The sequence below is a fragment of the Meles meles genome, chromosome 6 (genome assembly GCF_922984935.1).
Source record: "Meles meles chromosome 6, mMelMel3.1 paternal haplotype, whole genome shotgun sequence".
Lineage (NCBI taxonomy): Eukaryota > Metazoa > Chordata > Mammalia > Carnivora > Mustelidae > Meles > Meles meles.
In genome coordinates, this window is record NC_060071.1 from 42,350,470 (window position 1) to 42,375,193 (window position 24,724).

At 46.4% G+C, this 24,724-nt stretch overlaps 1 protein-coding gene across 1 annotated transcript in view; it reads left to right on the plus strand.

The window, feature by feature from the left end:
• Positions 1-24,724, plus strand: part of LOC123943997 (myocardial zonula adherens protein) — a 92,337-nt gene that overhangs the window by 20,211 nt on the left and 47,402 nt on the right. The window contains exons 3-8 of the mRNA XM_046008619.1: positions 4,665-4,820; positions 8,240-8,332; positions 11,640-11,753; positions 14,900-15,052; positions 21,184-21,309; positions 22,320-22,448. Coding sequence (XP_045864575.1) covers positions 4,665-4,820; positions 8,240-8,332; positions 11,640-11,753; positions 14,900-15,052; positions 21,184-21,309; positions 22,320-22,448 — 771 coding nt within the window. The remainder of the gene's footprint in view (positions 1-4,664; positions 4,821-8,239; positions 8,333-11,639; positions 11,754-14,899; positions 15,053-21,183; positions 21,310-22,319; positions 22,449-24,724) is intronic.

Below are 24,724 nucleotides of genomic sequence, written 5' to 3' on the forward strand. Positions count from 1 at the left end.
TTTGCTTGTCATTTAGTTCATGTAATGGTCCATCTAAGTCGCATTGGCAGCCTGGACAGGAGACCAGCTGCCCATTCTGGCCTCTGGGACTAGGGGCTGCCCGGGGCAGGCTACCACCATTGGTTTGAATTTATGTTAAACTGTGTGTGTCTGGAGGTATTTCTTCCCTGAGAACACTTCTTGACCAAAGGATTTTCTTCCTTTGCAGAGATGAGTGTCTTGGATGACCAGATGCTCCAAATCTTCCGGCATAGACCCAATTTCCAATATTCTATCTTCCCTCCTCCTTTCAAAGCGTACTTATTGAGCGTCTCTTTGTCGAGTATTGAGAATAAAATGGTGAATATGGCAGCTCCAGTCCCTGAATTATGGAGCTTATCTCATAGGAAATCCTTTATTTGGAGTTAGGGTTTGGGAAATATGGTCTGGCTCTCCCAGCAGCCCTAAAGCCCTTGCAGTAGGAATGCAGGCGGTGTTACTTTTCTGTAGTTTCTCCTCCTTTCTAAGACACTTTCCGGTACATTGATCTCTGGTAAAAGAGCCTGTCGGTAAATTTTCGGATATGAGCACATCCCGGGGAACAGTTTAACTGAGAGATTCTCTGTATGTTTCCCTGATTCCACCTGTTGTTAATTACGCTGCATCTCACGTGGGGGTTACGGATGCATTTCGGTCCAATGGTAGTTTTTCCCGGCTTTGGCGCTGACTCTCTTTTCATTTTGTGCCTTTGTTAGGGCGTTGGTTTTCAAAGCAGTTTTGCCTAGTATTGTTTCATGCCTGGGAGGCTTTTCATAAGCCAACTATATTTTAAAGAATTTGATATTTTAATACCAACCAAGCAGCATTAGAAAGAAGTTAAAAAAAAAACAAACACCCAACTTTTAATTACAGAGAATTTCAAACGTATACAGGAGGAGACCGAATGGGGTGCTGAATCACTGACCCTTCACCCAGCCCCAGAGCTCTCAACCAGGCTCAGTCCTGCCCTGTCTGCACTCTCATCCGTTTCCTCTGCCCGTATCCCAGATATCATAAATATTTAAGCATGTTTCTCTGAAAGATAAAGGCTATCTCTTAATACAATCCCAGTGCTGTTATCATGCCTAAAAAACTAATATTTATCTTATGGGGAGATATTTTAAAGCACCCGAGAAGAGAAATACGCAGCCACAGACACAGTGCTACACAGCAGCTCTTTTTTCAATTTTTTTCCGTGTCCCACAACATGCAGACATTTTGTCAGAATGATAGCAGTCTCGGGCTCCTTTGCAACTGCTCTGATAGAAATTTTATGACCGGGGCAAAATCAGTTTGCTGTCCCTCCCTCTAAGAAGAGCAGAGGATGTTCCCTCTGGCTGGGCCATATTGACATCATCTGGAAAAGTCCCCAGAATTTCTTCCAGCTTCTAAAGCTCCCTCTTCATTCAGCAAATATTTATTGAGAAAGTCACTAAGTGTCTGTCACTGTTAGGTGTCAGGGATTATGACAGAAAAGGCCATAAGGCCCAGCGAATAGACAAGTAGCCCTTCCGTGTATGATGATACTAATACCCTGTCATGGTTATGAGGTTAACCAGTCTGAAGGGCGAATGAGGACATCCTTGAGGGGGAGACATTTCAGCCCAGCCATGGGCACAGCTCACAGAGGGAATGGCCTGTGTAGTGCCCTGTGACAAGAAGGACGTTGACTGATAAAGGAACAGAAAGGAGGTTGGGGGTGAGGGGCCGAGGGAAAGACAGAGCCCAGGAAGCTGGACAGGAGCCTGCCCGTGCTGAGCCTGCCTCTTCCCGGTGGCCCTGACAGGACTGGGGCCCCGGCTCTCTGCTGCCCTGTCCCTGAGGTCTGAGCTGCCACATGGAGATGTGAGATTCAGTTTCACTCCTGACTCTTAGCTATTATGAAGATTTCATGGTCAAAGGGAAGAACTTAGATTTGGGGAGATGTCCTCAGGCACTTGAATGTCGCCATCTTGGAAGAACTAATAATATTTATGTGGTTGGGTTACTGTGAGGATGAGAGAAGATGCTGCACAATAAAACAGACCAATACTTGTCCCCTGCTTGCTCTTCATCAGCCTCCCCTCCATTTCCCTGTCACACTGCCTGGGGAACCCTCTCTATGTGGAGTGACCTGTGAGGATGGCCCTGCTCCTGAGCAGAGTCCTGGGCTGGGCCCTTCTCTGGGCTCTGTATTTAGTCCCTGGCTTTGTAAGAAGTTTTTAGTTTTAGTTTTTTGAAAATTGAAATGTAAGTTATTCATTCAAAAATGACGCCCCCCCCCTTTTTTTCTGGTTAAAATTCTAACCTACAGAAGCATAAGGGGGAAAAAAGTGAAATCCCGTTTTAATGGAGGACACTGGGATTAAAAGTCTGGATTCCATCCTTCTAGATGTTTTCTACACACAAACATACATTAAAAAAAAAAAAAATCCAAGAACCCGGAAATGACTGTTTTCCGCTTCACAGATCTTCGGTGTCTTTCCACGTGTGTAACTGTTGGAGACATCACCCTCTAAAGCCATGTTTCACAGACCTTGTTGTGACCTTGTATGTGTTTTCCTCCGTGGGTGGTGGTCCCTGTCCCTCCACCAGGCGGGAAGGCAGAGTCCTCTGGATGTGGCCACCTGAGCGTCTTTCTGAGAACCAAAAAGGCCTTTCACTGAGGCCCCCATCAGCTTGTTTTTCAGGAACTGGGTGGAGTCTGACTGAAAGAGCCTGCTTTTGTTGCCTGGTCTGCGGGGATTTTCTGCAGAGCTTTTCCTCTTCCTAATTCTATGTCTAGGAAACGGGGGCCTGGAATCCCAGCTTGTTACTCCACCAAGAGCCATGGAACAGCCTCTTCACCTAAATTTATGTACAGATTTCAAGAGTTGCATTAGTGCCTGTGGGACCCCCGCACCATGGACTCCAGTGGAATCATTTTCTGGAAGCAAATACAGTGTCACAACCCCTCATATCCCATCTCTTGCCAAATATGTACAGAAGGGTGAGAAGCAATGGATATTTTGTTTTCTAGGTGTTTTTTTTTTTTTTTTTTTTGTTCTTGTTTTTGTTTTTCAGGCTCCCAATCTAGACAGACAAGCAATACAAACAGGTATAAAGAAAGAATTGAAAGATATTCTGATACCCAGTACCCCTGCCCCCCGATGCTGTCCCCTCCTTAGAGGTTATTACTATTAATAATTTGTCAGGCGTCTTTTTAGACTTTTCTTTGACAAACTTTCAATGAATGGGATTATGAAGTTTTTATTCTGCCACAAATGAATTTTAAAATGTAAATTACAGTTTTGTATGCCAAAAATATTTTTCGAGTGCATGGAAGGAATTTACGCAAAGGTGGTTTAAAGATTGGTGGAAGGGGCCCCTGGGGGGCTCAGTCAGTTAAGCATCCGACCCTTGATTTTGGTTCAGGTTGTGATCTCACACAGATTCTGAGAATCTCTCCTCCTTCCTCTGAGAATCTCTCCTTTTTCCTCCACCCTTTCCCCTGTTCATGTTCAATAAAAAAATAAGTAAATAAATAAAATCTTTTAAAAAATTAGTGGGAGAACAGTTGCCATTATGGAATTCAGGCTTCTGTACTGTGATTGTCAAGGTACCAGGGTCAGCCCCAGGGGAGACTGGACGTAGGTTGGTTTGTCTATGACATCTCAGTCCCTGGTTTTGTCCTGCCCTTCCTTCTCCCTCATGGGGGCTCTTACTCTGTCCTCCTGCACCTATCAAAGCCTGCAGCATACTTGGTGTCAAGAGAGTTGGCCTTGAATCTAGATGTGTGGCTGGAAGCAAGCTATTTAACGTCTCTGAACTTGGGTTTCCTCAGCTGTCAAGTGCAGAGGACCATCACTCTGTCACAGAGTGAACGTAAAGATTCAACGTGCTAAGGGATGTACCTGGCTTATGGTAGAAGCTGAACAAATCTTAACTGCCCTTTTTCCGGCTTCTTGAGCCTTCATTCTGTAAAGGTGTGTTAGGATGTGGTACCCCTTCCTGGGAGCAGTTGCCTTTCAACACGGATCAAAGCTTTGGGTGAAGGAATTAAGATGCAGGAAGATTCTTCTGGAGAGAAGCCATGCTGCTTCTATGCCTGGCCTTTCAGAACTATTTCATGAATGGTCACAACAGGCTATGTATTCACAGCCACAGTTTTGCTGCCAGAGGGCAGCCAACATTCTTCCCCCAGTATCTCAACCTCATGCATTTCAAGGGACATATTCAACGATGAGGTCTGAGCTGGAAGGCATCCAAAGGAGCTGATATGGGGTGGTGGTGGGGGGGAAGCATGACCAGGATACTGGGAGTGTGAGAGTGCAGACCCTTGCTCTTATCATGAGGGGCAACACAGGTCCATCCGACACCTTCATGAGAATGAGAAGGGCACCCGTCTGGGACAGTGCGGCCCGCAAATGGACTCTTAGGTGGGTGTATAGGGCTTCGGTAGAAATTTGAGAAAGATGCCCTTCCTCTAGGGCGAAGGCTGGCCTGTCCCAGGCCAGGTGCAAGCTGGAGAAGGGAGAGCAGGCTGGCTCTCTGCCTGCCTCTCCTTGCTGCCTGGCTCCTTGGTGCCCACACAGCCTGCATGGCTGTACACAGCGCACTCCTTATCACAGCTGCTCCCATGAGGCCTAAACTGTCATTCTTCATTCCTCTCTTCTCCCTTCTTGAAGCAGCCTGACCTAAGCAATGTGGAGTCCACCAGGAAACTCCCTCAGGGTGTCGTCTACGGCGTGGTGCGGAGATCGGATCCAAACGAGCAGAAGGAAATGGTGGTATACGGCTGGTCCACCAACCAGCTGAAAGAAGAAATGAACTACATCAGAGACGTGAGTTGTTTAAGGATGTTTGTTTTGTCCATACTCCTTTTGTAGCATGTGAGATGGTGGAGTGGGAAACATTGGCGTGAATGTGATAAGGCCTTTTGGAAGAATTCCTAGCGTTACCATTTTGGATGGAAATGTTTCTGCGTATCTTCACAGTAGTGTTAAAGGTAATTGTGCAGCGAGGTCTAGCGTGAACTGCTGGAGGTGACTTAGTAGGAATGCTCAGGAGACCAGATGACTCCCTTCTTCCATGTATGAGGTGGAGGCTTTTAAGTGATTTTTTGCTTTCCATTCCTGGTACGAGTTTTGAAAACTGTATACATTTGGTTGCTTTGGGTTGTAAGGAACAGAGAAGCCATCTCAGAAAGGAAATCTATCTCATGTGGGGATAAGTGTAGGCGTAGGTGGGCTCTCACCAGGGCATGTCCAGGCTCTAGTCTTCCTTGTCTGAGTTTCCCTTGGTTCTGTCCTTCAGCCTCAGGCCCATGGCATCACCTGACAATATCATGGTGTCTAGAGGAAGAAAAGAGGCCACTCACCTCTGTTTTTTTTTTATTTAGAGGCCCTCTATTAGGCTTCTCCTTATGTCTCATTGGCCAGAATTGGATCACAGACCCATTCCTAGGCCTTCCCTGGATGGATCCCCTGGTGAGGGGAATGGGATTGATTATGACTGGTTCAGACCAATCATTTGACTGATTGGTTCAGACCAATCACAACCAATCATGTTGTGTTGAAACAGATGCTGAGAAGTCAACCACAGTAGACACTGTCCATCTTGGGCCAATCAATGTCATTTCTTTGTGTTTGATACTACATTTCTTAATTTTTAAATTTGGAAATTTGGAAAATACAATAAAGAAGAAAACAAAACCATCCATAATTCCACCATTTAACCAGAATAGTTATTAAGGAATGTTTCCTTCTAAATTTTTAATTTCTTTTCATCTGTCTCCCATCTGTCTGTCCGTCCATCCATCCATCCATCCATCTATCCATCTCCATTCCTTTTTGGTTCTTTGGCCTCCTAGTGCCTTTGTTGACCACATCGGTGTGATTAGATGGAGAGGAAATGAGTTTCTCTGACACTGATGGGCCCTGAGCACCTAGTCTAGTGGACTAGAAAGTTCTCATGAGAAGCAGAGCAGTGTGGGGCAGTAGAGTACCCCCCTGGGCCTCAGTTCAGTGTCTACCTCTGAGTTTGGACCGGCCAAGCTTTTGTTCTCTCTGGGCTTCAGTTTTTTCCTGTGTAGATTGTGGAGGTTGGGAGGGGACCCCTGAAGTCAAAACTGCCAGCTTTTTATATGGTGTGTTTGCAGAGAAGAGACAAAGTCATGTTGTCAGCTCTCGTGTGGATTTTTTAAAAGAAGATCTCTTATTGAGTATTAAAAATAGTAAGTGTTTTGGTCACCTTCTTTCATGTGTCTTGTAAGATTTGGATACTTATATAATTAAAAGGAATAAAAAAATCTTGTCTTGACTATACATAATAATAAATACTTAACTGAGAAAATGAAGAAAAGCCAAAAAAGTTATCCACACACATGCACGGGACAAGAGTGACAACCACCAGCCTCAAATCCCCAGTCAGCATACTCCCCAAGTAGAACTTTTAATCTTTGAGTGTGTCATTCCAGATTTTCCTATATTAGAAGCAACTTGAACATCCTAGTCTCCCCTATTTTTCTCATGAAAATACTTAGTCCCTTCTCATATACCTCAGACAGTGTGGCACCGCTTCACAGGTAGGCCTTTGAGGCAGAGCTGAGAGTCGCCAATTGCCCAAGACAAAAACAGCAGGTGGAGGCTGGTCGTGAACCAGGGATGACATGTGTCTAGGACACAGGGTGGTTCTGGCCTGCATTATTGGCTTCCACTGGGACCTGCAACTTAAAATTAATTAAGGTCCCACCTTCTAGAGCTGCCTTCAAGTCCATCCCTGGCCTGCTTATGCCTAAGCATGTTTACAGGATTGTGGGTTCTCTCTTGACTTGAGTGACTCTGGCCCGGCTGGCTTCCTGCAGTATTTGCTGCCCAGCCGGAGAGCCGGCCCACGGCCCACGGATGGGCAGCATGAGCGCCAGCTCGGGGCCACAGTGAAAGCCATTCCATCTGCCCAGAGTGAAGAGTTGTGTTTGGGGCCTTGTTTTCCAAAGATGTTTGTAGGTAACAGCACGAAAGTAGACTCTGTAATCAGAATTCATTTAGGGACGGCGTGGCACCTTGATTGCACCCAGCTGCCAAAATCTCCAGTACACAGTCAGCCCTAATAAACATACAGTCTGATTTAAAACCATGTGCCAGCAATGCAAATACAGCTTCAAGGTGAAGTTCCCCCTGTGCTGTCCCCTACACACCCCTCATTCCTACCAACTGCTGCCTTCGAGCCCTTCCTGCAGGCAAGGGCTGGAGCTCTCTGCAGAGGGCTGCCTGGAGACTTTGTTTCTATTTGAGGACCCCTGAGCTCACCACCAACCAGAGGGGCAGCTGAAGAAGGGAGGAGATGGGGTCAAGGTTTTTTGTTTTTATTTATAAAAAATTTTTTAAAAGATTTTTATTATTTATTTGACAGAGAGATCACAAGTAGGCAGAGAGAGAGAGAGAGAGAGAGAGAAGGAAGCAGGCTCCCTGCTGAGCAGAGAGCCCGATGCGGGACTTGACCCCAGGACCCTGACATCATGACCTGAGCTGAAGGCAGAGGCTTAACCCACTGAGCCACCCAGGTGCCCTATTTATAAAATTTTTAAGGACCTGTTAATCCTTCGAAAGTGCTACTATAGAGAAACTTCGTCAGTGGTTGTGTAAACAGATGTTTAGGGGATCAGCCTGACCCTTGTTATATTTTGTGTCTTGTATATTATTGGTGATTGTTGAGGAACTAATGTTCACATTTATGGTCTCTCTGGGCTCATACTTCCCTGCTGTATATTCCAGACACTTCATTGCTCTTTGGTGGTCAGAGGTGACACAGGGAAAATTAGAGGTGCTTTTTGGTTTTGGTTTTTTGGTTCTCCTAGCCAGCTGTTTATAGAGTCAAGTGGTTAAAAATTTTCTACTTCTAAAAATGCATGGTAGGAAAAGGGGTAAATCTTGCCTGAATGTGTTTGGATAGGTGATAGGTGAATTTCAACAAACCTTCTTCAGAGGTTCTTATTTGGATAATTAGCCTTTATTAATAATTATAATCATATATAATCATAATGCATATTTATTATTACTGGTATTATTTGGATAATTCCCTTGGCTTCTAACTAGATATTAGTCGTGATTTTATCCCTTAATCTCCTAAACTGTCATGTTCTTAAAATTGTTTTTTTATTTGTTTGTTTTGTTTTTTGGGGTGGGCCTTCCTGTCATTAAGGTTCCAGCAAATTTCACATGAAAATGTTATAGCTTGATCTCTAATAGCATCTCATCTGCAGGTGAGAGCCACTTTGGAAAAAGTAAGGAAGCGAATGTATGGAGACTATGATGAAATGAGACAGAAGATTCGACAGCTCACCCGGGAATTGTCAGTAAGTGACTATCTCAGTGACTTGGAACCATGGAGGGGTGGTAGAACTTAGCACTCCTTGTGAGGGGCTGGTACCTGAATATATTTGAGTTTATGACGTTTGCAAATGGAATCCTATTTTAAATGAACTGAGGGAATAACTAAACTGATATGTATGAGCTTAGTTATCACAGAATTAAGTTTATTATTTAAAGGGATATTTTTGTGGCAAGAATGATCTTTACATTAAAAGCATTCCCTGCACAGTCAGGGACAAGACAAGGAAACCAGCTGTCATCATTACTATTTAACATTGTACCTGAGAGACTAGCCAATGGAATTGAACAAGAGAAGTTAATTTAGAGGTACAAAAGTCAGACAGGTAGATGTTAAACTACCACTATTTACAAACTGCATGATTATATACCCAGAAAGCACAAGTGAACCAATGAAAAAAAACTACTATAAAAAATTTTGTAAGGTAGGAGGGTAAAAAAATTAATAGATGCGAGCAAATAGATTTCGGTATACAAAAAACAACTGGTAAGAAGAAATAAGAGCAACAGAAAACTATCAAATATCTAGGAGTAAACTGACCAAGGGGAAAGACATGCCATGTGCTCAGACAGGAAGAGCCAACGTCGTAAGCCATCAGTACTGTTCAGGTTAATGTAGGAATGTGATGTAACTCCATAAAAATGCCAACAGATTTTCATTTTATGTTGTTTTTACAACTGGACTGGACGATCCCAAAGTAGACAGAAGATAAATATGAAGAGTTGAGAGAGAAATTTCTCTCATTTCTGGAGAGAAATGCAATGAGGAAGACTAACTCTATTACCATTACAAGAAATTCAGAGAGCTTCAGAGATTAAGACCGTATCATATTGGCATGTAAATAAATAAGCATCCATGAAAAAAGCCCAGAAATGTACGTCAGTATGTGATAAATGGAGTAACCTAAGCGGAGGAAAATGGGCCAGTCATTATACGCTGTGGGGACAACTCATGTGATGTCGTGACAGGCTGATATCTGGATGAATTCCAAAGAGATCAAAATCTTAAACGCTGAAGGTGAAATTTAAAAGTGCCAGAAGAAAAGGTGTGTGAGTTCTTTTATACTCTTGGGATGGAGAAGGCTCTTTGTTACTCTTGACATGACATCCCAAACTACAAGAGAAAAGTTTCGTAACTTTGACTACACTGAAATGAAAGATGTATGCTGGCAAAAACACCAAAGTCCAATGACAAACCCAGCCCAAAGGACTTGCCCTTCACATCCTAGGTAACAGGCTAGTTTTCCGAGTATTTAAAGAGTGCACAGACATCAAGAAAAATAGACCACAACTCAAAAATAGGCAAAATATTTGTTATAGATAACTCCCACTGATTTTTACCTATGAGCCCGGCGTCCCTGTGGGGTGGACAGGACACTGTACCAGCAGTGTTGTGGAGGAACGGGCCGATTGCCAGACAGGATGTGATTTTTGAATCGCCCCGAGGGCGAGCAACTTGGCAGTATCTACAAAATTACTTAGGTCTCTACCCTGTGACTTAGCAATTCTGAGGAATGTGTCCTATAAATGCTCACATGTGAAATGACAGAGGTGTGAGCTTAGGTATCCCATTGCTTGTGACAGAAACAAGACCGGAAGCCTAAATGTCCATCAAGAAGGGGAAAGAAAGCTAAATTACCACTCTGCAAGAGAATACACAGAATTGAAAAAAGAGGAGCTCAGGAAGAGATACTGAAATATCTCAAAGATACAGAGTAGATGGTAAAAAAAAAAAAAAAAGGCAAGAGACAAGGAATTATGTACAGTGAGCTACCACTTATGTAAAACAGGACGGGAAAATAAGTATGTTTAGCTAGTTCTGAAACTGAAAGCAGTTCTAGAAGAATAATCAAGGAACTGAAAGCAGTTCCTAGAAGAATAATCAAGAAGCTAATTAAGCAGGATTCTTAGCTGAGGGGCAGAGCGGGCATGGTGGTACCTGAGCAGAGGGGACAGGAGTGGTTGATTGATTTTGGTGTCTCCCTTTTATATTTTGTAAATGTTTGAACTACTTGAAGGTACTATTTTGGAGTTTAAGAAAAAGTAACATTCCTCTGGTTTAAACAAGCTAAATCCTGTGAGGGAAAAAAAAAAAGATTTTTTATACTTATGATTCGTAATGGTGAAGAAAAAAAGTCCACGTATATGTGACACACTTTCCAGAAAGGTAAACGTCTGTAGGGAGGAAGCACGGTTGCAACAGTCAAGTTCAGCCAGTGACTTGGCTGGGAGATGGTCTGCTTTAGTAAGAGCTGTGGCCTTGATTATAGGGGTGGGGGCATATAAACAGAGCCGCCCAGCCCAGCCCATTCTCCCTGGCTTGCCAGAAGCATTTTGGGGAGTCCTTACCAACTTGTGGAAATTCACTGTGCCGTCCATGGACACACACCAACAGCTGTAGTTAAAGCTAATGGTTGGCGTTGCAGCAGATGCACACACGAGTCTCTGCCCCCTGCTCTCCATCCCCATCTCCCACACACCCCCATTTTCCCATGTGGGAATGGGGGCAGGAACTGTCCGTCTGCCACAGTGCCTCCAGCTGCCGGCCAGCCCGCCTGCTGCAGCGAGATGACCGTTGCGAAGTTCCTGCTCGGTGAGCTCACTCCTGAGGGAGAACATGCCACCGGCCAGCCCCCCAAGGCCGGGCCTGCTCTTTCCACTCGGGCTCCCCCGCACACAGGGCACCGCCCACTCTGTCATTGCTGGCGGCTTCCTGTGGGCCCATAGACCCCATGGGTGTCCAGCCTTGAATGGGCCCCGAACCCTCACCCCTACTCTTCCTGCCTCCTGAACGGTAGAGCTCCCCCTTCTTCAGCCCTGGCTTGAGGCTGCTGGAACTCTTGGATGAAACCGTGTCAACCGTGCAGAACACACACGCCCTACAAAGACCACACAGCGGCAGCCCCATAACGTGCTTGAGAAGCGCGTGACCCCACATGTGCTCTCTCTGTGGTGACTAGAAAGGGCAAGATGGCAGGAGCAGATGGGGCAGCTGGGTTCCAGGTCCAGCTGGGGCACAAATCCCCGAACTCAGATTCGGTTTCCTTCATATAAAGGGGGGAGTTCTGATTGCTGCACGTGTCGTGAGGACCTAGCGAGGCCCCACAGGGGCAGGCGTGAAGGAACCGTGTCTTGTCTTTCCCTCTCTGGGCCATTCAGATGTGGGCTTTGTAACCTTAAGCTCTACTTGGACTATCAGGAGAAGATTCTAGCCTAACCGAAGCTTGTTGCGGGCGTATGTGGTTTTGTGTAACTACCGCATCATCTGTCCAGGCTTCCCAGGCTCAGCAGGAGTATCTCAAGAATCACATCCAGACACAGTCATCAGCCCTGGACAGTTTTAATGCCACGAACTCGGCCTTAACGTCGGACTCCATTGGCCTGCAGGTACTCGTCCCCTCACTGTCAGCCTGGGTGCCCTCTGGGTGGGGCGAGCACGGCTAACCAGGTGTGGACCCTATGCCTTTGGAGAAAAGCAAGTCGTGGGGTGTCTTCGGGCCATCATGCAGGATCCTTTAGGCATGGCCACGGTAGAGACCCCGCCAGGATGCTGGTGAAGGAAGTGAAAGGAAGTGCTTCCAAGCAGGGGCTCTAACCCTTTGAGTTTTATTTGTTTTCGCCTTCATTAAAATGAGAGTTTTGATCCTGAGCTCCGTGCTAGAGGCATCCCCTTCTCCAGCAGGCACCCAAGGGGGTCTTAGGTGTCAGTGCCTAAAACAGCCCATCCCCGTCCACCCCTTGCAGTTCCTAGTTTAGGAAGTTCCACCGAGACACAGGAGAGACAGACTTAATCACAGACAGCCTGTGGTCAGGTGTGGCGAGGAACTCCCAAAGGCTGTTAAGCACGTTTGCCTAATTTAGAAATTATTTCACAGGAAAAGAAATCCTATGCATGCCAGAGGATGTCCTAGCGTACCCGACAGGGACGCAGAAGACTCAGGGTCCTCCAGATGTGTGTGGTCAATCCCGGAGAATTGCTCTCGGGAGTCATCTGATTTGCTGGGAGCTCACCAGGCCCATGCCACCCTGTTCCGCTTCCATCCCTGTCCTGCATCTCATATGCAAATTAACCTGAAAGGGTTCAGGACACAGTGTTACGTTCACCAGAAACAGCATCCCTTGGCTTTAGTCTCCAGATATGCAAAGGATAGTTTCTCCTTCTCCTCCAAGTTCATTTGACTCTTACATTTCTACCCTCCCCTTAAAGGTCCCACGGCTCCTACTGTCCTTCCTGGTTCTATATAAGTAACTTTTCAGATAAACGGATTTCCTGTTGGGGTCACCAGCTGTTACAGCTGTAGCCCCAGCCGTAGAGCTGGGCCCAACAGTGGGCCCAGGCGGGCGTTGTGTTCCGATTTGTCTGTGAGGCCGTTACCCGTGGGGGCTCGGAGCCTCACCCTTTTCCCGGTCCTTAGTGCGTGCCTGTCTTCCCCCAGCTTCAGGCGTGGCCCTGCTCTGGGTCTGGTTTATTCAGTAGCCTCAGATTTCCCTTCCTTCTGCCATCAAGGGGGGTTGGCAAGGCTCCCCTTCCTTCTCTCTTGGGTATCTTCCCACTCCTGGCCAACCAGGGATGCTGCGCCGCACCTGAGTTCAGACCTGGTTGGTGTAGGTTCTGATTTTCTGGTTTTTCTTCACCATCGTACTTCCGCTCTGCCATCTGCTGGTGCCCCCAGTCGCGAGGTCAGCCGTTAGAACAGGGTCAGCTTTGACCCAGGTACCAGCCTGACTGTTCCTAGTTATGGTTTAGCCTCTTGGCTGGGGGCAGACTAAGGAGCTTTATCGTGAAAAGATTAAAAATTATTGTTAAAAAGAAACAGCAGGGGCGCCTGGGTGGCTCAGTGGGTTAAGCCTCTGCCTTCGGCTCAGGTCATGATCTCAGGATCCTGGGATTGAGCCCCGCATTGGGCTCTCTGCTCAGCAGGAGACTGCTTCCTCCTCTCTCTCTGCCTGCCTCTCTGCCTACTTGTGATCTCTGTCTGTCAAATAAATAAATAAAATCTTAAAAATAAATAAATAAAAAGAAGCAGCAGAAAGAAAAGGAGAAAAAGGAGAAAAGAAAGGCACCCTATTCACAGCCAGAAAATTCAAGCGAGTCTGAAGATAGTTGGCTCCTTATTTTTGCAAGACTCTGACCTTTTTCATTGGTCAGACTGGCCTATTTTCATTATTCTTGACCATGAGACCAGACCCCTGGTTTGATCTCACAGAATGTCAGAATGGGGAGGAGCTGCTGAGATGATTTCCAGTCCCCTTGTTTTATGGACGAACAAGCCAAGGCCAGCAGAGAGAAATGTCTTGAACAAGGTGTCTAGTTGGTAGCAGAGCCAAGATTAGAACCCTGGTCTCTGGGTCCAGACATAGGCTCAGGAGCATGAGAGTTGGACCTGTAAAGCCCGGGGGCCTTGGCGAGGGGTGGTTGGGGTTTCTAAAGCCGTTGCAGCTCAAATTGTTTTCTGATCCTCTGCTTCCAAATGGCTTCTGTGTTTCTTTTCATATCGCTCCATCAAAAATCCTTTCTCCTGATTCAAGGAGAACGAGAGGCATTTTCTCCAAAGGGGAGGCTAAGGACTTGAAGAAGCTTCAGGGACTGATCATCGGCAAAGAGAACAAACGTATTAGAAAGTGGGTCCAACCCCCGAGTTTCCCCATCTACCTGAGAGTTGAACACGACTTGGGGAGGTGGGAGGTGGTGCCCATAACCCAGTCCCCACTGGTGAGAATTCCGGGTTATGGAGACCATTCTCTGTACGAGGAGTTCACCAAGTGGAACCCAAAGCGTTAACTAACACCAGTGTTAATCCAATCACTCTTGCTCCGGTGGGTGGCCGGGAGCAAAAATCCACAGGCTTTTGATGCTTGTCAGGCCCTGGTCTGCGTCCCCAAACCCTGCTCCCTGGTACTCCTTTGTCACTGCCCTTCTCTAAGAGGGGAAGGTGGCAAACTCATGGGTGTCACCAGCACCTCGGCCTTTGGACGGGCAGTCCACAAACAGCGGTGACAGCCCCTGTACGGAGAAAAAGCAACACCTCCATTCTCCAAAACGTGTTTTGTTTTTTGATTTTGTTGTGGGAATCTGAAAGCGATAGAAAACACGGAGAAGGAAATAAATATCCCCCTAAGCCTACCACCTACCGGTAACCTAGTATTTGGATTTTGGTGAAATTCAGACTAGTCTTTAAACAATTTTCTCTGCACAAATGCATTTGAACACATGTTTATACATCTGCCTTCTCAAAATGGGATTTGTTCTATCCTTACTATTTTCAAAACCCATTTTTTTTTTTAAATGTGAAATGATGCCTTAGGAACACTGGCCCTGGGAAAGACTCCATTTTAGTCCATTTCCATCCATCATGAGCAGTGGCGGGGTGGGTGGGCAGAGGCTCGCTGGCCACCCAGCCACAGAGCCACAGACATCATGACCACGGCGGGGGGGACCCGCAGCCCCTCAGACCCCAGCGTCCCAGTGCCTGACTCTGGCCGCGTTTACTCACATCACTGGCTCTGGTTTTGATTTCTTTTTGCGTCCCTAGAAAACCCTGGTGGATGTTACTTTGGAAAATAGCAACATTAAGGATCAAATGAGAGACCTGCGGCAGACCTATGAAGCCTCTGTGGGCCAGCTGCGGGAAAAGCAGAGGCAGTTGGAGGTGGCGCAGGTCGAAAACGAGCTGCTGAAAATGAAGGTAAAGCAGAGCGCCCACGTCCCCTGAGCCGCTGCCTCGTTCCCTTTTCTCCTCTCTCCTCCCATCTTCGGGAATTCCATCTCCTTTCCCCTGTTTGCCTAGTTGGCGTTGTCTGCGTTTTTGTGGCCAACCCCACAGGGCTGGGCTGGAGGGCACCGAGGGGGTTTGTGTGTTCGCTGCTGTCAATCCAGATTGGGGTTCCCCGTGAACACCCCCAGTGGGCACTCCTGCCCCAGCCCCAGTGGTCTCGGGGGCTGCTGAGACCATCATCATGGTGCTGCGATCACACCGTAGGTGTGTCCACCGGTCTGGGACTCCAGAAGCTTCACTGTTTCGATTTTCTCTGACGTCTCAAGGTCTTTCTGGGTGGTGTGAGAGGAAAGAGTCTTGAGAGCATGCAGGAAGAACATCCGTGGGCGACCAAGGACTCTGGGCAGGGTCCCTCTTGTCCACCAGCCTGTGCCTGTTCCTCAGTGGGGCTTCTCCTGCCTTGGAGGTGTTCGGGCCCCTTCTAGATGGGAAGCATGGGTTGATCTCGTACCCACTGGTAGGAGCAGACCCATGGATGGTGCCTAGAAGGCACTCAGTAAATTATTTCCTGAATCAATTTGTTCGTACTTAAGTCTATGGCTTTCCAGTCGTGTTCAACACAGCATTAGGCAGTCCTAGAAGAGAGTTCCTCATAGGTGGTGGACCCGTTTAATTGATTGCTCTAACCAGGACACTTTTGGGACTGGAGGGTGATGCTCTTGAGAATTGACTTGGGGGGTGCACCTGGGTGGCTGAGTCGGTTGGGCATTTGACTCTTGGTTTTAGCTTCGGTCATGATCTCAGGGTTGTGGGCTTGAGCCCTGCACTGGGGGTCTGTGCTTAGTGGGGATGCTGTGTCTCCCTCTGCCTGCCCTTCCCCTGCTCACATGCCCCTTCCCTCAAATAAATAAATCTTTTTTAAAAAAAAGGAATGGGTTAGGGAGACAAACTGGGACATGCAGTCCCCCTCTGTGTGGGGCTACCTCACATTGGGGGAGGGTTGCCACGTTACACGGTGTCATCACTGGTCACCCTCTGGGTGTGTGTCTGCATGGTCCCACTGTCCAGACACAACCACCCTGACCAGATGTGGTCTTTGCTTTACTTCAAACAGGGCAGCTCTTCTCTTTATGATTTCATATACTGCATGTCTGAATAAGAGTTTGAAAAAAAGGGGTGCATTGCTGAAAAAGCCAAAAAGTACTGCTGACTTTTTGTTCTCTCCTGAGCTGGGCCTGAACGGCCTTAGGAGTCCCTGCCCGAGTGTTCCCCAGACCAGGCGGGAGCGTTTCTAGATGCAGTACTTAGGAAGGCACGAATGTATGGCAAGGCTGACTTCAGATTTCTTACAGATTTCTTTCTTTCCTGGGTTCTCCTTGGCCAGTGTAATTAATGGGACAGCTTCAGCTCCATGCGGGCAACCTGCCTTCAAAGGCCTCCCTGTTTCTCTGACATACCAAATTTTTAAAATAATGTATGCATGTGGCAGGGGAAAAAATAAAGCCAAACAGTAGGAAGCTAATCTAGAAATATGCCTGCACCATTTTACAGTCCCCCCAGCTGTGGGAGATTTCTGATTTCCCCCTTCCTCCTCACCAGCACTTGTCGTTGCTTCACTGCTGACGGCCACGCAGGAGTGAGGAGGTTTCTCCTGGTGGCTTTGCGTTCTCCGACAATGGATGATACTGCCCAGATTTCTTGTGCTTGTGGGTCATTTGTGTATCTTCCCAAAGAAGATCTCTATCAGAGCCTTTGCCCATTTTAAAAATTGGATATTTTGTTATTAAGTGGTAAAAATTCTTTATGTATTCTGGATACAAGTTATCAGGCGATTTGCAAATCTTTTCTCCCACTGGCTGGATTTTTCTTTCACTTTCTTGATGGTATCCTTTAAAGCACAGAAGTTTTAATATGGAGTATGGATGAAGTCTTTCTATGTATCTTTTGTCATGTGCGCTGAGAAACCATCGCCTCACCAAAGGTCACAAATACCTTATGTTTTCTTGGAGGACTTTTATAGTTTTGGCTTTTACACTTTTGGTTTTTACACTTAAACCTTTGATCCATTTTGGCTTAATTTTTGGAAATGGTGCGTTAAGTGTCTAGCATCACTCCTTTGCATGTGGCTATCCATTTGTCCCAGTAGTTTTTTAAAAATTATTTATTTATTTTTATTTTTTTTCAGTGTTTCAAGATTCATTGTTTATGCACCACACCCAGTGCCCCATGCAATACGTGCCCTCCTTAATACCCCCCACCAAGCTCACCCAACCCCCACCTCCCTCCCCTCCAAAACCCTCAGTTTGTTTCTGAGTCGTTTGTCCCCACTGAATGGTCTTGGTAGGTAATTTCTTGAAATTTAATTTTTTTTTTATAACAGATAAATGATTTACTTAACTCAGCGTCAAATCTACAAAACACTGTATTCAGAAATAGAATATCTATATCTGTAATATCCCCTTTAGTCTCTTACTCTTTCCTTCAATGGGTAACCTTTTTAACATTTTAAATTTTATTGCTTATTCTACTCAGACCCACCTCTCATAATGTAGTGATCTTTTTTTTCAGCCCACAACAGAATACTCCAGAATTTGAAAAGCACATCTTTTTTTAAAAATTTTTTGTATTTGTTTATTTTCAGCGTAGCAGTGTTCATTGTTTTTGCACCACACCCAGTGCTCCATGCAGTACGTGCCCTACCTATTACCCACCACCTGGTTCCTCAACCTCCCACCCCCCCCCCCCGCCCCTTCAAAACCCTCTGGTTGTTTTTCAGAGTCCATAGTCTCTCATGGTTCATCTCCCCTTCCAGTTTCCCTCAACTCCCTCTCCTCTCCATCTCCCCATGTCCACAGTGTTCTTTGTTATGCTCCACAAATAAGTGAGACCATATGATACTTGACTCTCTCTGCTTGATTTATTTCGCTCAGCATAATCTCTTCCAGTCCCGTCCATGTTGCTACAAAAGTTGGGTATTCATCCTTTCTGATGGAGGCATAATACTCCATTGTGTATATAGACCACATCTTCCTTATCCATTCATCCGTTGAAGGGCATCTTGGTTCTTTCCACAGTTTGGCGACTGTAGTCATTGCTGCAATAAACATTGGGGTACAGATGGCCCTTCTTTTCACTCCATCTGTATCTTTGGGGTAAATACCCAGCAGTGCAATTGCAGGGTCATAGGGAAGCTCTATTCTTAATTTCTTCAGGAATCTCCACACTGTTCTCCAAAGTGGCTGCACTAACTTGCATTCCCACCAACAGTGTAAGAGGGTTCCCCTTTCTCCACATCCTCTCCAATGTTGTTTCCTGTCTTGCTAATTTTAGCCATTCTAACTGGTGTCAGGTGGTATCTCAATGTGGTTTTAATTTGAATCTCCCTGATGGCTAGTGATGATGAACATTTTTTCATGTGTCTGATAGCCATTTGTATGTCTTCATTGGAGAAGTGTCTGTTCATATCTTCTGCCCATTTTTTGATATGATTATCTGTTTTGTGCATGTTGAGTTTGAGGAGTTCTTTATAGATCCTGGATATCAACCTTTTGTCTGTACTGTCATTTGCAAATATCTTCTCCCATTCATGGGTTGTCTCTTTGTTTTGTTGACTGTTTCCTTTGCTGTGCAGAAGCTTTTAATCTTGATGAAGTCCCAAAAGTTCATTTTCGCTTTCGTTTCCTTTGCCTTTGGAGACATATCTTGAAAGAAATTGCTGTGGCTGATATTGAAGAGGTTACTGCCTATGTTCTCCTCTAGGATTCTGATGGATTCCTGTCTCATGTTGAGGTCTTTTATCCATTTCGAGTTTATCTTTGTGTACGGTGTAAGAGAATTGTCAAGTTTCATTCTTCTACATATCGCTGTCCAGTTTTCCCAGCACCGTTTATTGAAGAGACTGTCTTTTTTCCATTGTATATTTTTTCCTGTTTTGTCAAAGATTATTTGACCATAGAGTTGAGGGTCCATATCTGGGCTCTCCACTCTGTCCACTGGTCAGTGTGTCTGTTTTTATGCCAGTACCACGCTGTCTTGGTGATCACAACTTTGTAGTAAAGCTTGAAATCGGGTAACGTGATGCCGCCAATTTTGTTTTTGTTTTTCAACATTTCCTTAGCAATTCGGGGTCTCTTCTGATTCCATACAAATTTTAGGATTATTTGCTCCAGCTCTTTGAAAAATACTGGTGGAATTTTGATTGGAATGCCTTAAACGTATAGATTGCCCTAGGCAGTATAGACATTTTAACAATGTTTATTCTTCCAATCCAAGAGCATGGAACGGTCTTCCATCTTTTTGTGTCTTCTTCAATTTCTTTCATGAGTGTTCTGTAGTTCCTCAAGTACAGGTCCTTTACCTCTTTGGTTAGGTTTTTTTCCCATGTATCTTATGGTTCTTGGTGCTATAGTAAATGGAATCGATTCTCTAATTTCCCTTTCTGTATTTTCATTGTTAGTGTATAAGAAAGCCACTGATTTCTGTACATTGATTTTGTATCCTGCCACGTTACTGAATTGCTGTATGAGTTCTAGTAGTTTGGGGGTGGAGTCTTTGGGGTTTTCCATATAAAGAATCATGTCATCTGCGAAGAGAGAGAGTTTGACTTCTTCCTTGCCAATTTGGATACCTTTTATTTCTCTTTGTTGTCTGATTGCCGTTGCTAGGACTTCTAATACTATGTTGAAGAAGAGTGGTGAGAGTGGGCATCCTTGTCGTGTTCCTGATCTCAACGGGAAGGCTGCAAGCTTTTTCCCATTGAGGATGATATTTGCTGTGGGTCTTTCATAGATAGATTTTATGAAGTTCAGGAATGTTCCCTCTATCCCTATACTTTGAAGCGTTTTAATCAGGAATGGATGCTGGATTTTGTCAAATGCTTTTTCTGCATCAATTGAGAGGACCACGTGGTTCTTCTCTCTTCTCTTATTGATTTGTTCTAGCACATTGATTGATTTGCGAATGTTGAACCAACCTTGCAACCCAGGGATGAATCCCACCTGGTCATGGTGGATAATCTTTTTTTTTTTTTTTTGGACATTTTTAAAAAATTAATTTATTTTTTTCAGCGTAACAGTATTCAGGTGGATAATCTTTTTAATGTGCTGCTGGATCCTGTTTGCTAGGATCTTGTTGAGAATCTTTGCATCCATATTCATCAGGGATATTGGTCTGAAATTCTCCTTTTTGGTAGGGTCTTGAAAAGCACATCTTTTGAGGTTAATTAGGGTGTGGAGATCTTACCCAGAGATAATTATGTTTGTTAAAATTGATAGACTAAAAGATAATAAAACTTCAGGATCTAAAGACATTAGGCAGGAAAAGTCATTGAAGAAGGGGATTAAGAAGATAGTGAAGTGTGGACATTGAAGAAGGGGATTAAGAAGATAGTGAAGTGTGGACATGTTTTAGAGAGGATTAACTTTTTTTTTTTTTTTTTACAGGGGGAGGAACAGGGTGTGCTTGTAAGAGAGAGAGAGAGAGAAAGAAAGTTTTTTTTTTTAAGATTTTATTTATTTGTCAGAAAGAGAGAGAGCGAACAAGCACAGGCAGAGAGGCAGGCAGAGACAGAGAGAGAAGCAGACTCCCTGCCAAGCAAGGAGCCCGATGTGGGACTTGATCCCAGGATGCTGGATTTGTGACCTGAGCAGACGGCAGCTGCCCAACCAACTGAGCCACCCAGGTGTCCTGAGAGAAAAAAATCTTAAGCAGGCTCCACGCCCAGCTTGGAGCTGGACATGAGGCTTGATCTCATGACCTTGGGATCATGACCCGAGACAAAACTGACTCAGACACTTAATCGACCACAAGAACCAGGGGCGCCCTAAAAGAATTCAATTTAAAAGTGGCTAAATTGAGGGGACAGGGCTGACACTTAGCTACATTTGTCCTTTGAAAAATTTGCTCACGTGGAAGGTCTTACTGCCTTGTCTTTTTCTAGCCATCCGCTGTCCCTCCTCCCACTGTCGCACTCCCCTGAGTTCCCGCTACTTCTGTCTCCCGCAGCAGCATCCCGGGTGCCCTGCTGCCTGTCCTCACCTGGCCTGCACGCACCGTGAGAGGGGCCGGCAAAAGCCAGAGCTCTGACAGGTGTGTCTTTGCAGGTGGAATCCTCCCAGCAAGCCAATGCGGAGGTGATGAGAGAGATGACCAAGAAGCTGTACAGCCAGTACGAGGAGAAGCTGCAGGAGGAGCAGCGGAAGCACAGCGCGGAGAAGGAGGCTCTCCTGGTGTGTACGTCCTAGCCTCCGACTAAGGAACGGAGAATGTTCCGTCTGTCATCGTTGCAGGGGGGCTGCGGTAACAGGGTTTCTGCCTGGAGGGGAGTCAGCGGACGCTAACGTGGGAGAGGGTCAAGGTGTTTATTCACTGGCTCCCTCCCTCCCCCACTTCTCCCTCCCTCTCTGCATCCCCCTCTGCATCCCCCTCCTTGCCTTGAATAGTCCCCAGTCTCTGCCTCGGAATACCCCCTTTCTCTGGCTAGACTCTCCAGCGGTCCCGGCTTCCGTGCAGCTGTGCCCTTTCTTCCTCCCTTGGCTCCTCTTTCCCTGAGAATGCCCTCCTTCCCTGCCCTCGCTCCTACCCGAGCTCCTACAAAGCCTTGAAAATGCTAAATGCCCTCCCCCACCCCCATGCACAAAGTCTTTGCCGTTCATGAGAAGTGTCCTCCGTGTTTGGGAAGCCCACACTCTCTGCTCTTTGTTCCCGTTACCAGACTTGGACTATACACCTCCCATCCTGGCTTCCCTAGGAGCGAGTGCAAGTTCCTTGAAGGCAGGGAGCTGTGACTGCCTTATCTTGTGTTCTCAAAGCTCTATACATGGGCTGGATGGTTGACCGCATTGGTACTTGGCAATATGCGGGAAGGGTCTAGCAGTCTGCATTCAATTCCAGATACAGCCCTGCTGCCCCTTATGCTGTTGGCGAATACACGGACAATTCGAGCGTCCGGTCAAGGGAGAAATAACATTTGCAGGCTTGTTTTTTTAGATATAAGGAGTTGGGGGGAGAAAGGAGAAAAAAGAACTGGGCCCATTAAAAAGCCACAGGATGTTTCTTTCTTTCCAGGTGAGAACCAGAATCACAGGAGTTCATGATACAAGTTCATGACACGCCTAGGCCCCCAGGGTATGCTTCTAGAGAGACACCATGATTTAGCAAGGCTGGTGCTGTTTGGAACCTAGTCAGCAGCCTCGGGTCTCCACGGCTGTGCTGAGTACAGTGTGTGCTTCTTTTGCAGGAAGAAACCAGGAGTTTTCTGAAAGCAATTGAAGAAGCCAATGAAAAGATGGAGGCCGCGGAGATCAGCCTAGAGGAGAAGGACCGGAGGATCGGAGAGCTGGACCGGCTGATTGAGCGCATGGAAAAGGTAACAGACACTGCCCTAGGCCCCGTGCCCGCTTGCCCAGGCTCCCAGCCTCTCTAGAGTCCCAGCACCAGTAGGCCTGTCTGAAGGCGTGTGGCGCCCTCAGCCCCCATCCCGCCCGTCCCTCCAATTTGTGATTTAAACAGGAAAGACAGAGCTGTAAAATAAGGTCTGAGGTGGTGCGACAAAGTTCTCATTTTTCCCATGGTAACTCTTTCGACGCTTTAAAACACATTCCATATGCACATATTTACCCAAATTCGTATTTTCGCACCCTGCTTTGCTGGGGTCCCAAGAACGAACTTCCATTTACTCATTGAGTAAGCAAGCCTTATTTAAATGCTCCATCTGTACCCTGAGTGGGCCTGCGTCTGAAAGGTTGGCTTTTCTCGGACACCCCGAGTGAAGACACCACATCTTCTGTGGGCGTTGGGGGTGGGGATGGGGGTCGGCTGGAAAAGGCAGGAGCTCGGAGGTAAAGAAGACATTTGAGAGCAAGGGAGGAAACCGGACATTAGGCAGAAAGTCTAAAACGGGAAGGAGGGGTGGGAGAGAGGAAAGAGAAAGAGCAGGAGGGAGGAAAAAGGCAGGGTGACCTTTAGCAGGTGACAGCTGACTTCTGGGGGTGGGGTGGTAGTCTGGGGGCAAAGCTGTGGTTGGTTTCTGGAGAATGGCGTTCAGCAGCCTGTGGGTCTGCAGGACAGTGACCGCCTGCTAAAACTGTGACGTTGGAGCCCCCGGTAACTCAGGCTAAGTGTCCCCCCGCTGGTGATGAGCGAGGGGGAGGGAGAATGCAGGCGAGGTGAATGCCTGGGCTTCCAGTGATTCTGAGGGCTGTCTCCTTACCTCTGGTCTCTACAGCGTAGACCCCCTCCGGTCTCCTAATGAGGCAAGGTGCAGCCAGGATGGGAATGGCACGAAACTCTCTGTTCTGGAGCTTCGGGCCTTGGGGGGGTTTCCACTTAGGAAATGTCTTTGTTTGGGAGAGACTTGAGCAAAGAGTCTGTTACAGTGTCACCTCCCGTCCTTGGGAAAACAATCCTAACTTTTATTGAAGAGAAGAGGGTATGGGCTGGCGGTGGTAGTGAAGATTGGGCAGTAATGGCAGCTTCTAGAACTTAGAGGAGCTTTCTCCCACATTCCCTCTCCTCTCCAACTGGTCATGGCAGTCCTCCCTGTGGGTGACAGATTTTCCGGCCACATACAGGCACAGAGTGAGCGGGTGGCCTGGTTTGGGTAGGAAGCCAACTTCCTGTCCATGGGGTGAAGCCAACTTCCTGTCCATGGGGTGGCTACAAATACGGTTTTAGAATCAAATAGACCTAAAGTTTGACTCTTGCCTCTCTCTCTAGTTCTGGGCAGTTACTTTTCCAAAACGAGTTTCCTCTTCTGTAACATGCTGATAGTAAACATTCTTCCCCCTAAAGCTTTGTGAGCAGTAAAACAAGAGAAGTCCACACACAGTGCCCAGCCCGGTGCCTGGCATTTAGTAGTGACTCAAAAATGTAGGCTCTGATTTTTATTTTGTTATAGACCTATCTAGGTGTCAAGCCCCCAGAGTCTGCATTTTTTTAGCTGGAGGTTTTTGTTTTTTTAATAGCTTATCTTCTTTGTACCCTTGAGATTCTGAAAGTAGGATTTTTTCTCCACTGATCTCCATGCAGCGCCTGTGTGAGAGGTGATGGGCGGGAGGCCAGGGAGGTGGGAAGGCTAGCCCTCCCTGCCAGCACTTGTGGGATACAGGATGTTCCCCAAGTTCTGTCCGCTTTTTCTTTCTTTTTTTTTTTTTTAAAGATTTTATTTATTTATTTGTCAGAGAGAGAGAGAGACAGAGAGCAAAAGATGACAAGTAGGCAGAGAGGCAGGCAGAGGCAGAGGGAGAAGCAGGCTCCCTGCCAAGCAAGGAGCCCAATATGGGACTCGATTCCAGGACGCTGGGATCATGACCCGAGCCGAAGGCAGCCGCTTAACCAACTGAGCCACCCAGGCGTCCCTGTCAGCTTTTTCTGTAGCAAATCAAAATACCAAAATGTATCATCCTTTCTCTAAATCCTCTTTTCCATTTAGACGAGAGATAGGTTTGCTTTATTTCGCTAGGATTAGGTGTTCCGACTGATGGCTGCTTCTCCCTCAGAGATCCTTCTTTCAGAGTAGGAGAGAGAGCAGTTGTCTCTCACCTGCTCTGCGGACAGCGTGTCCCCACCCATGAAAGGTGGCAGTGTGGTATCCTGCTTGCACCCATTTTTGGATTTTTCAAAACACTTCCCCCCCCCCCCGCC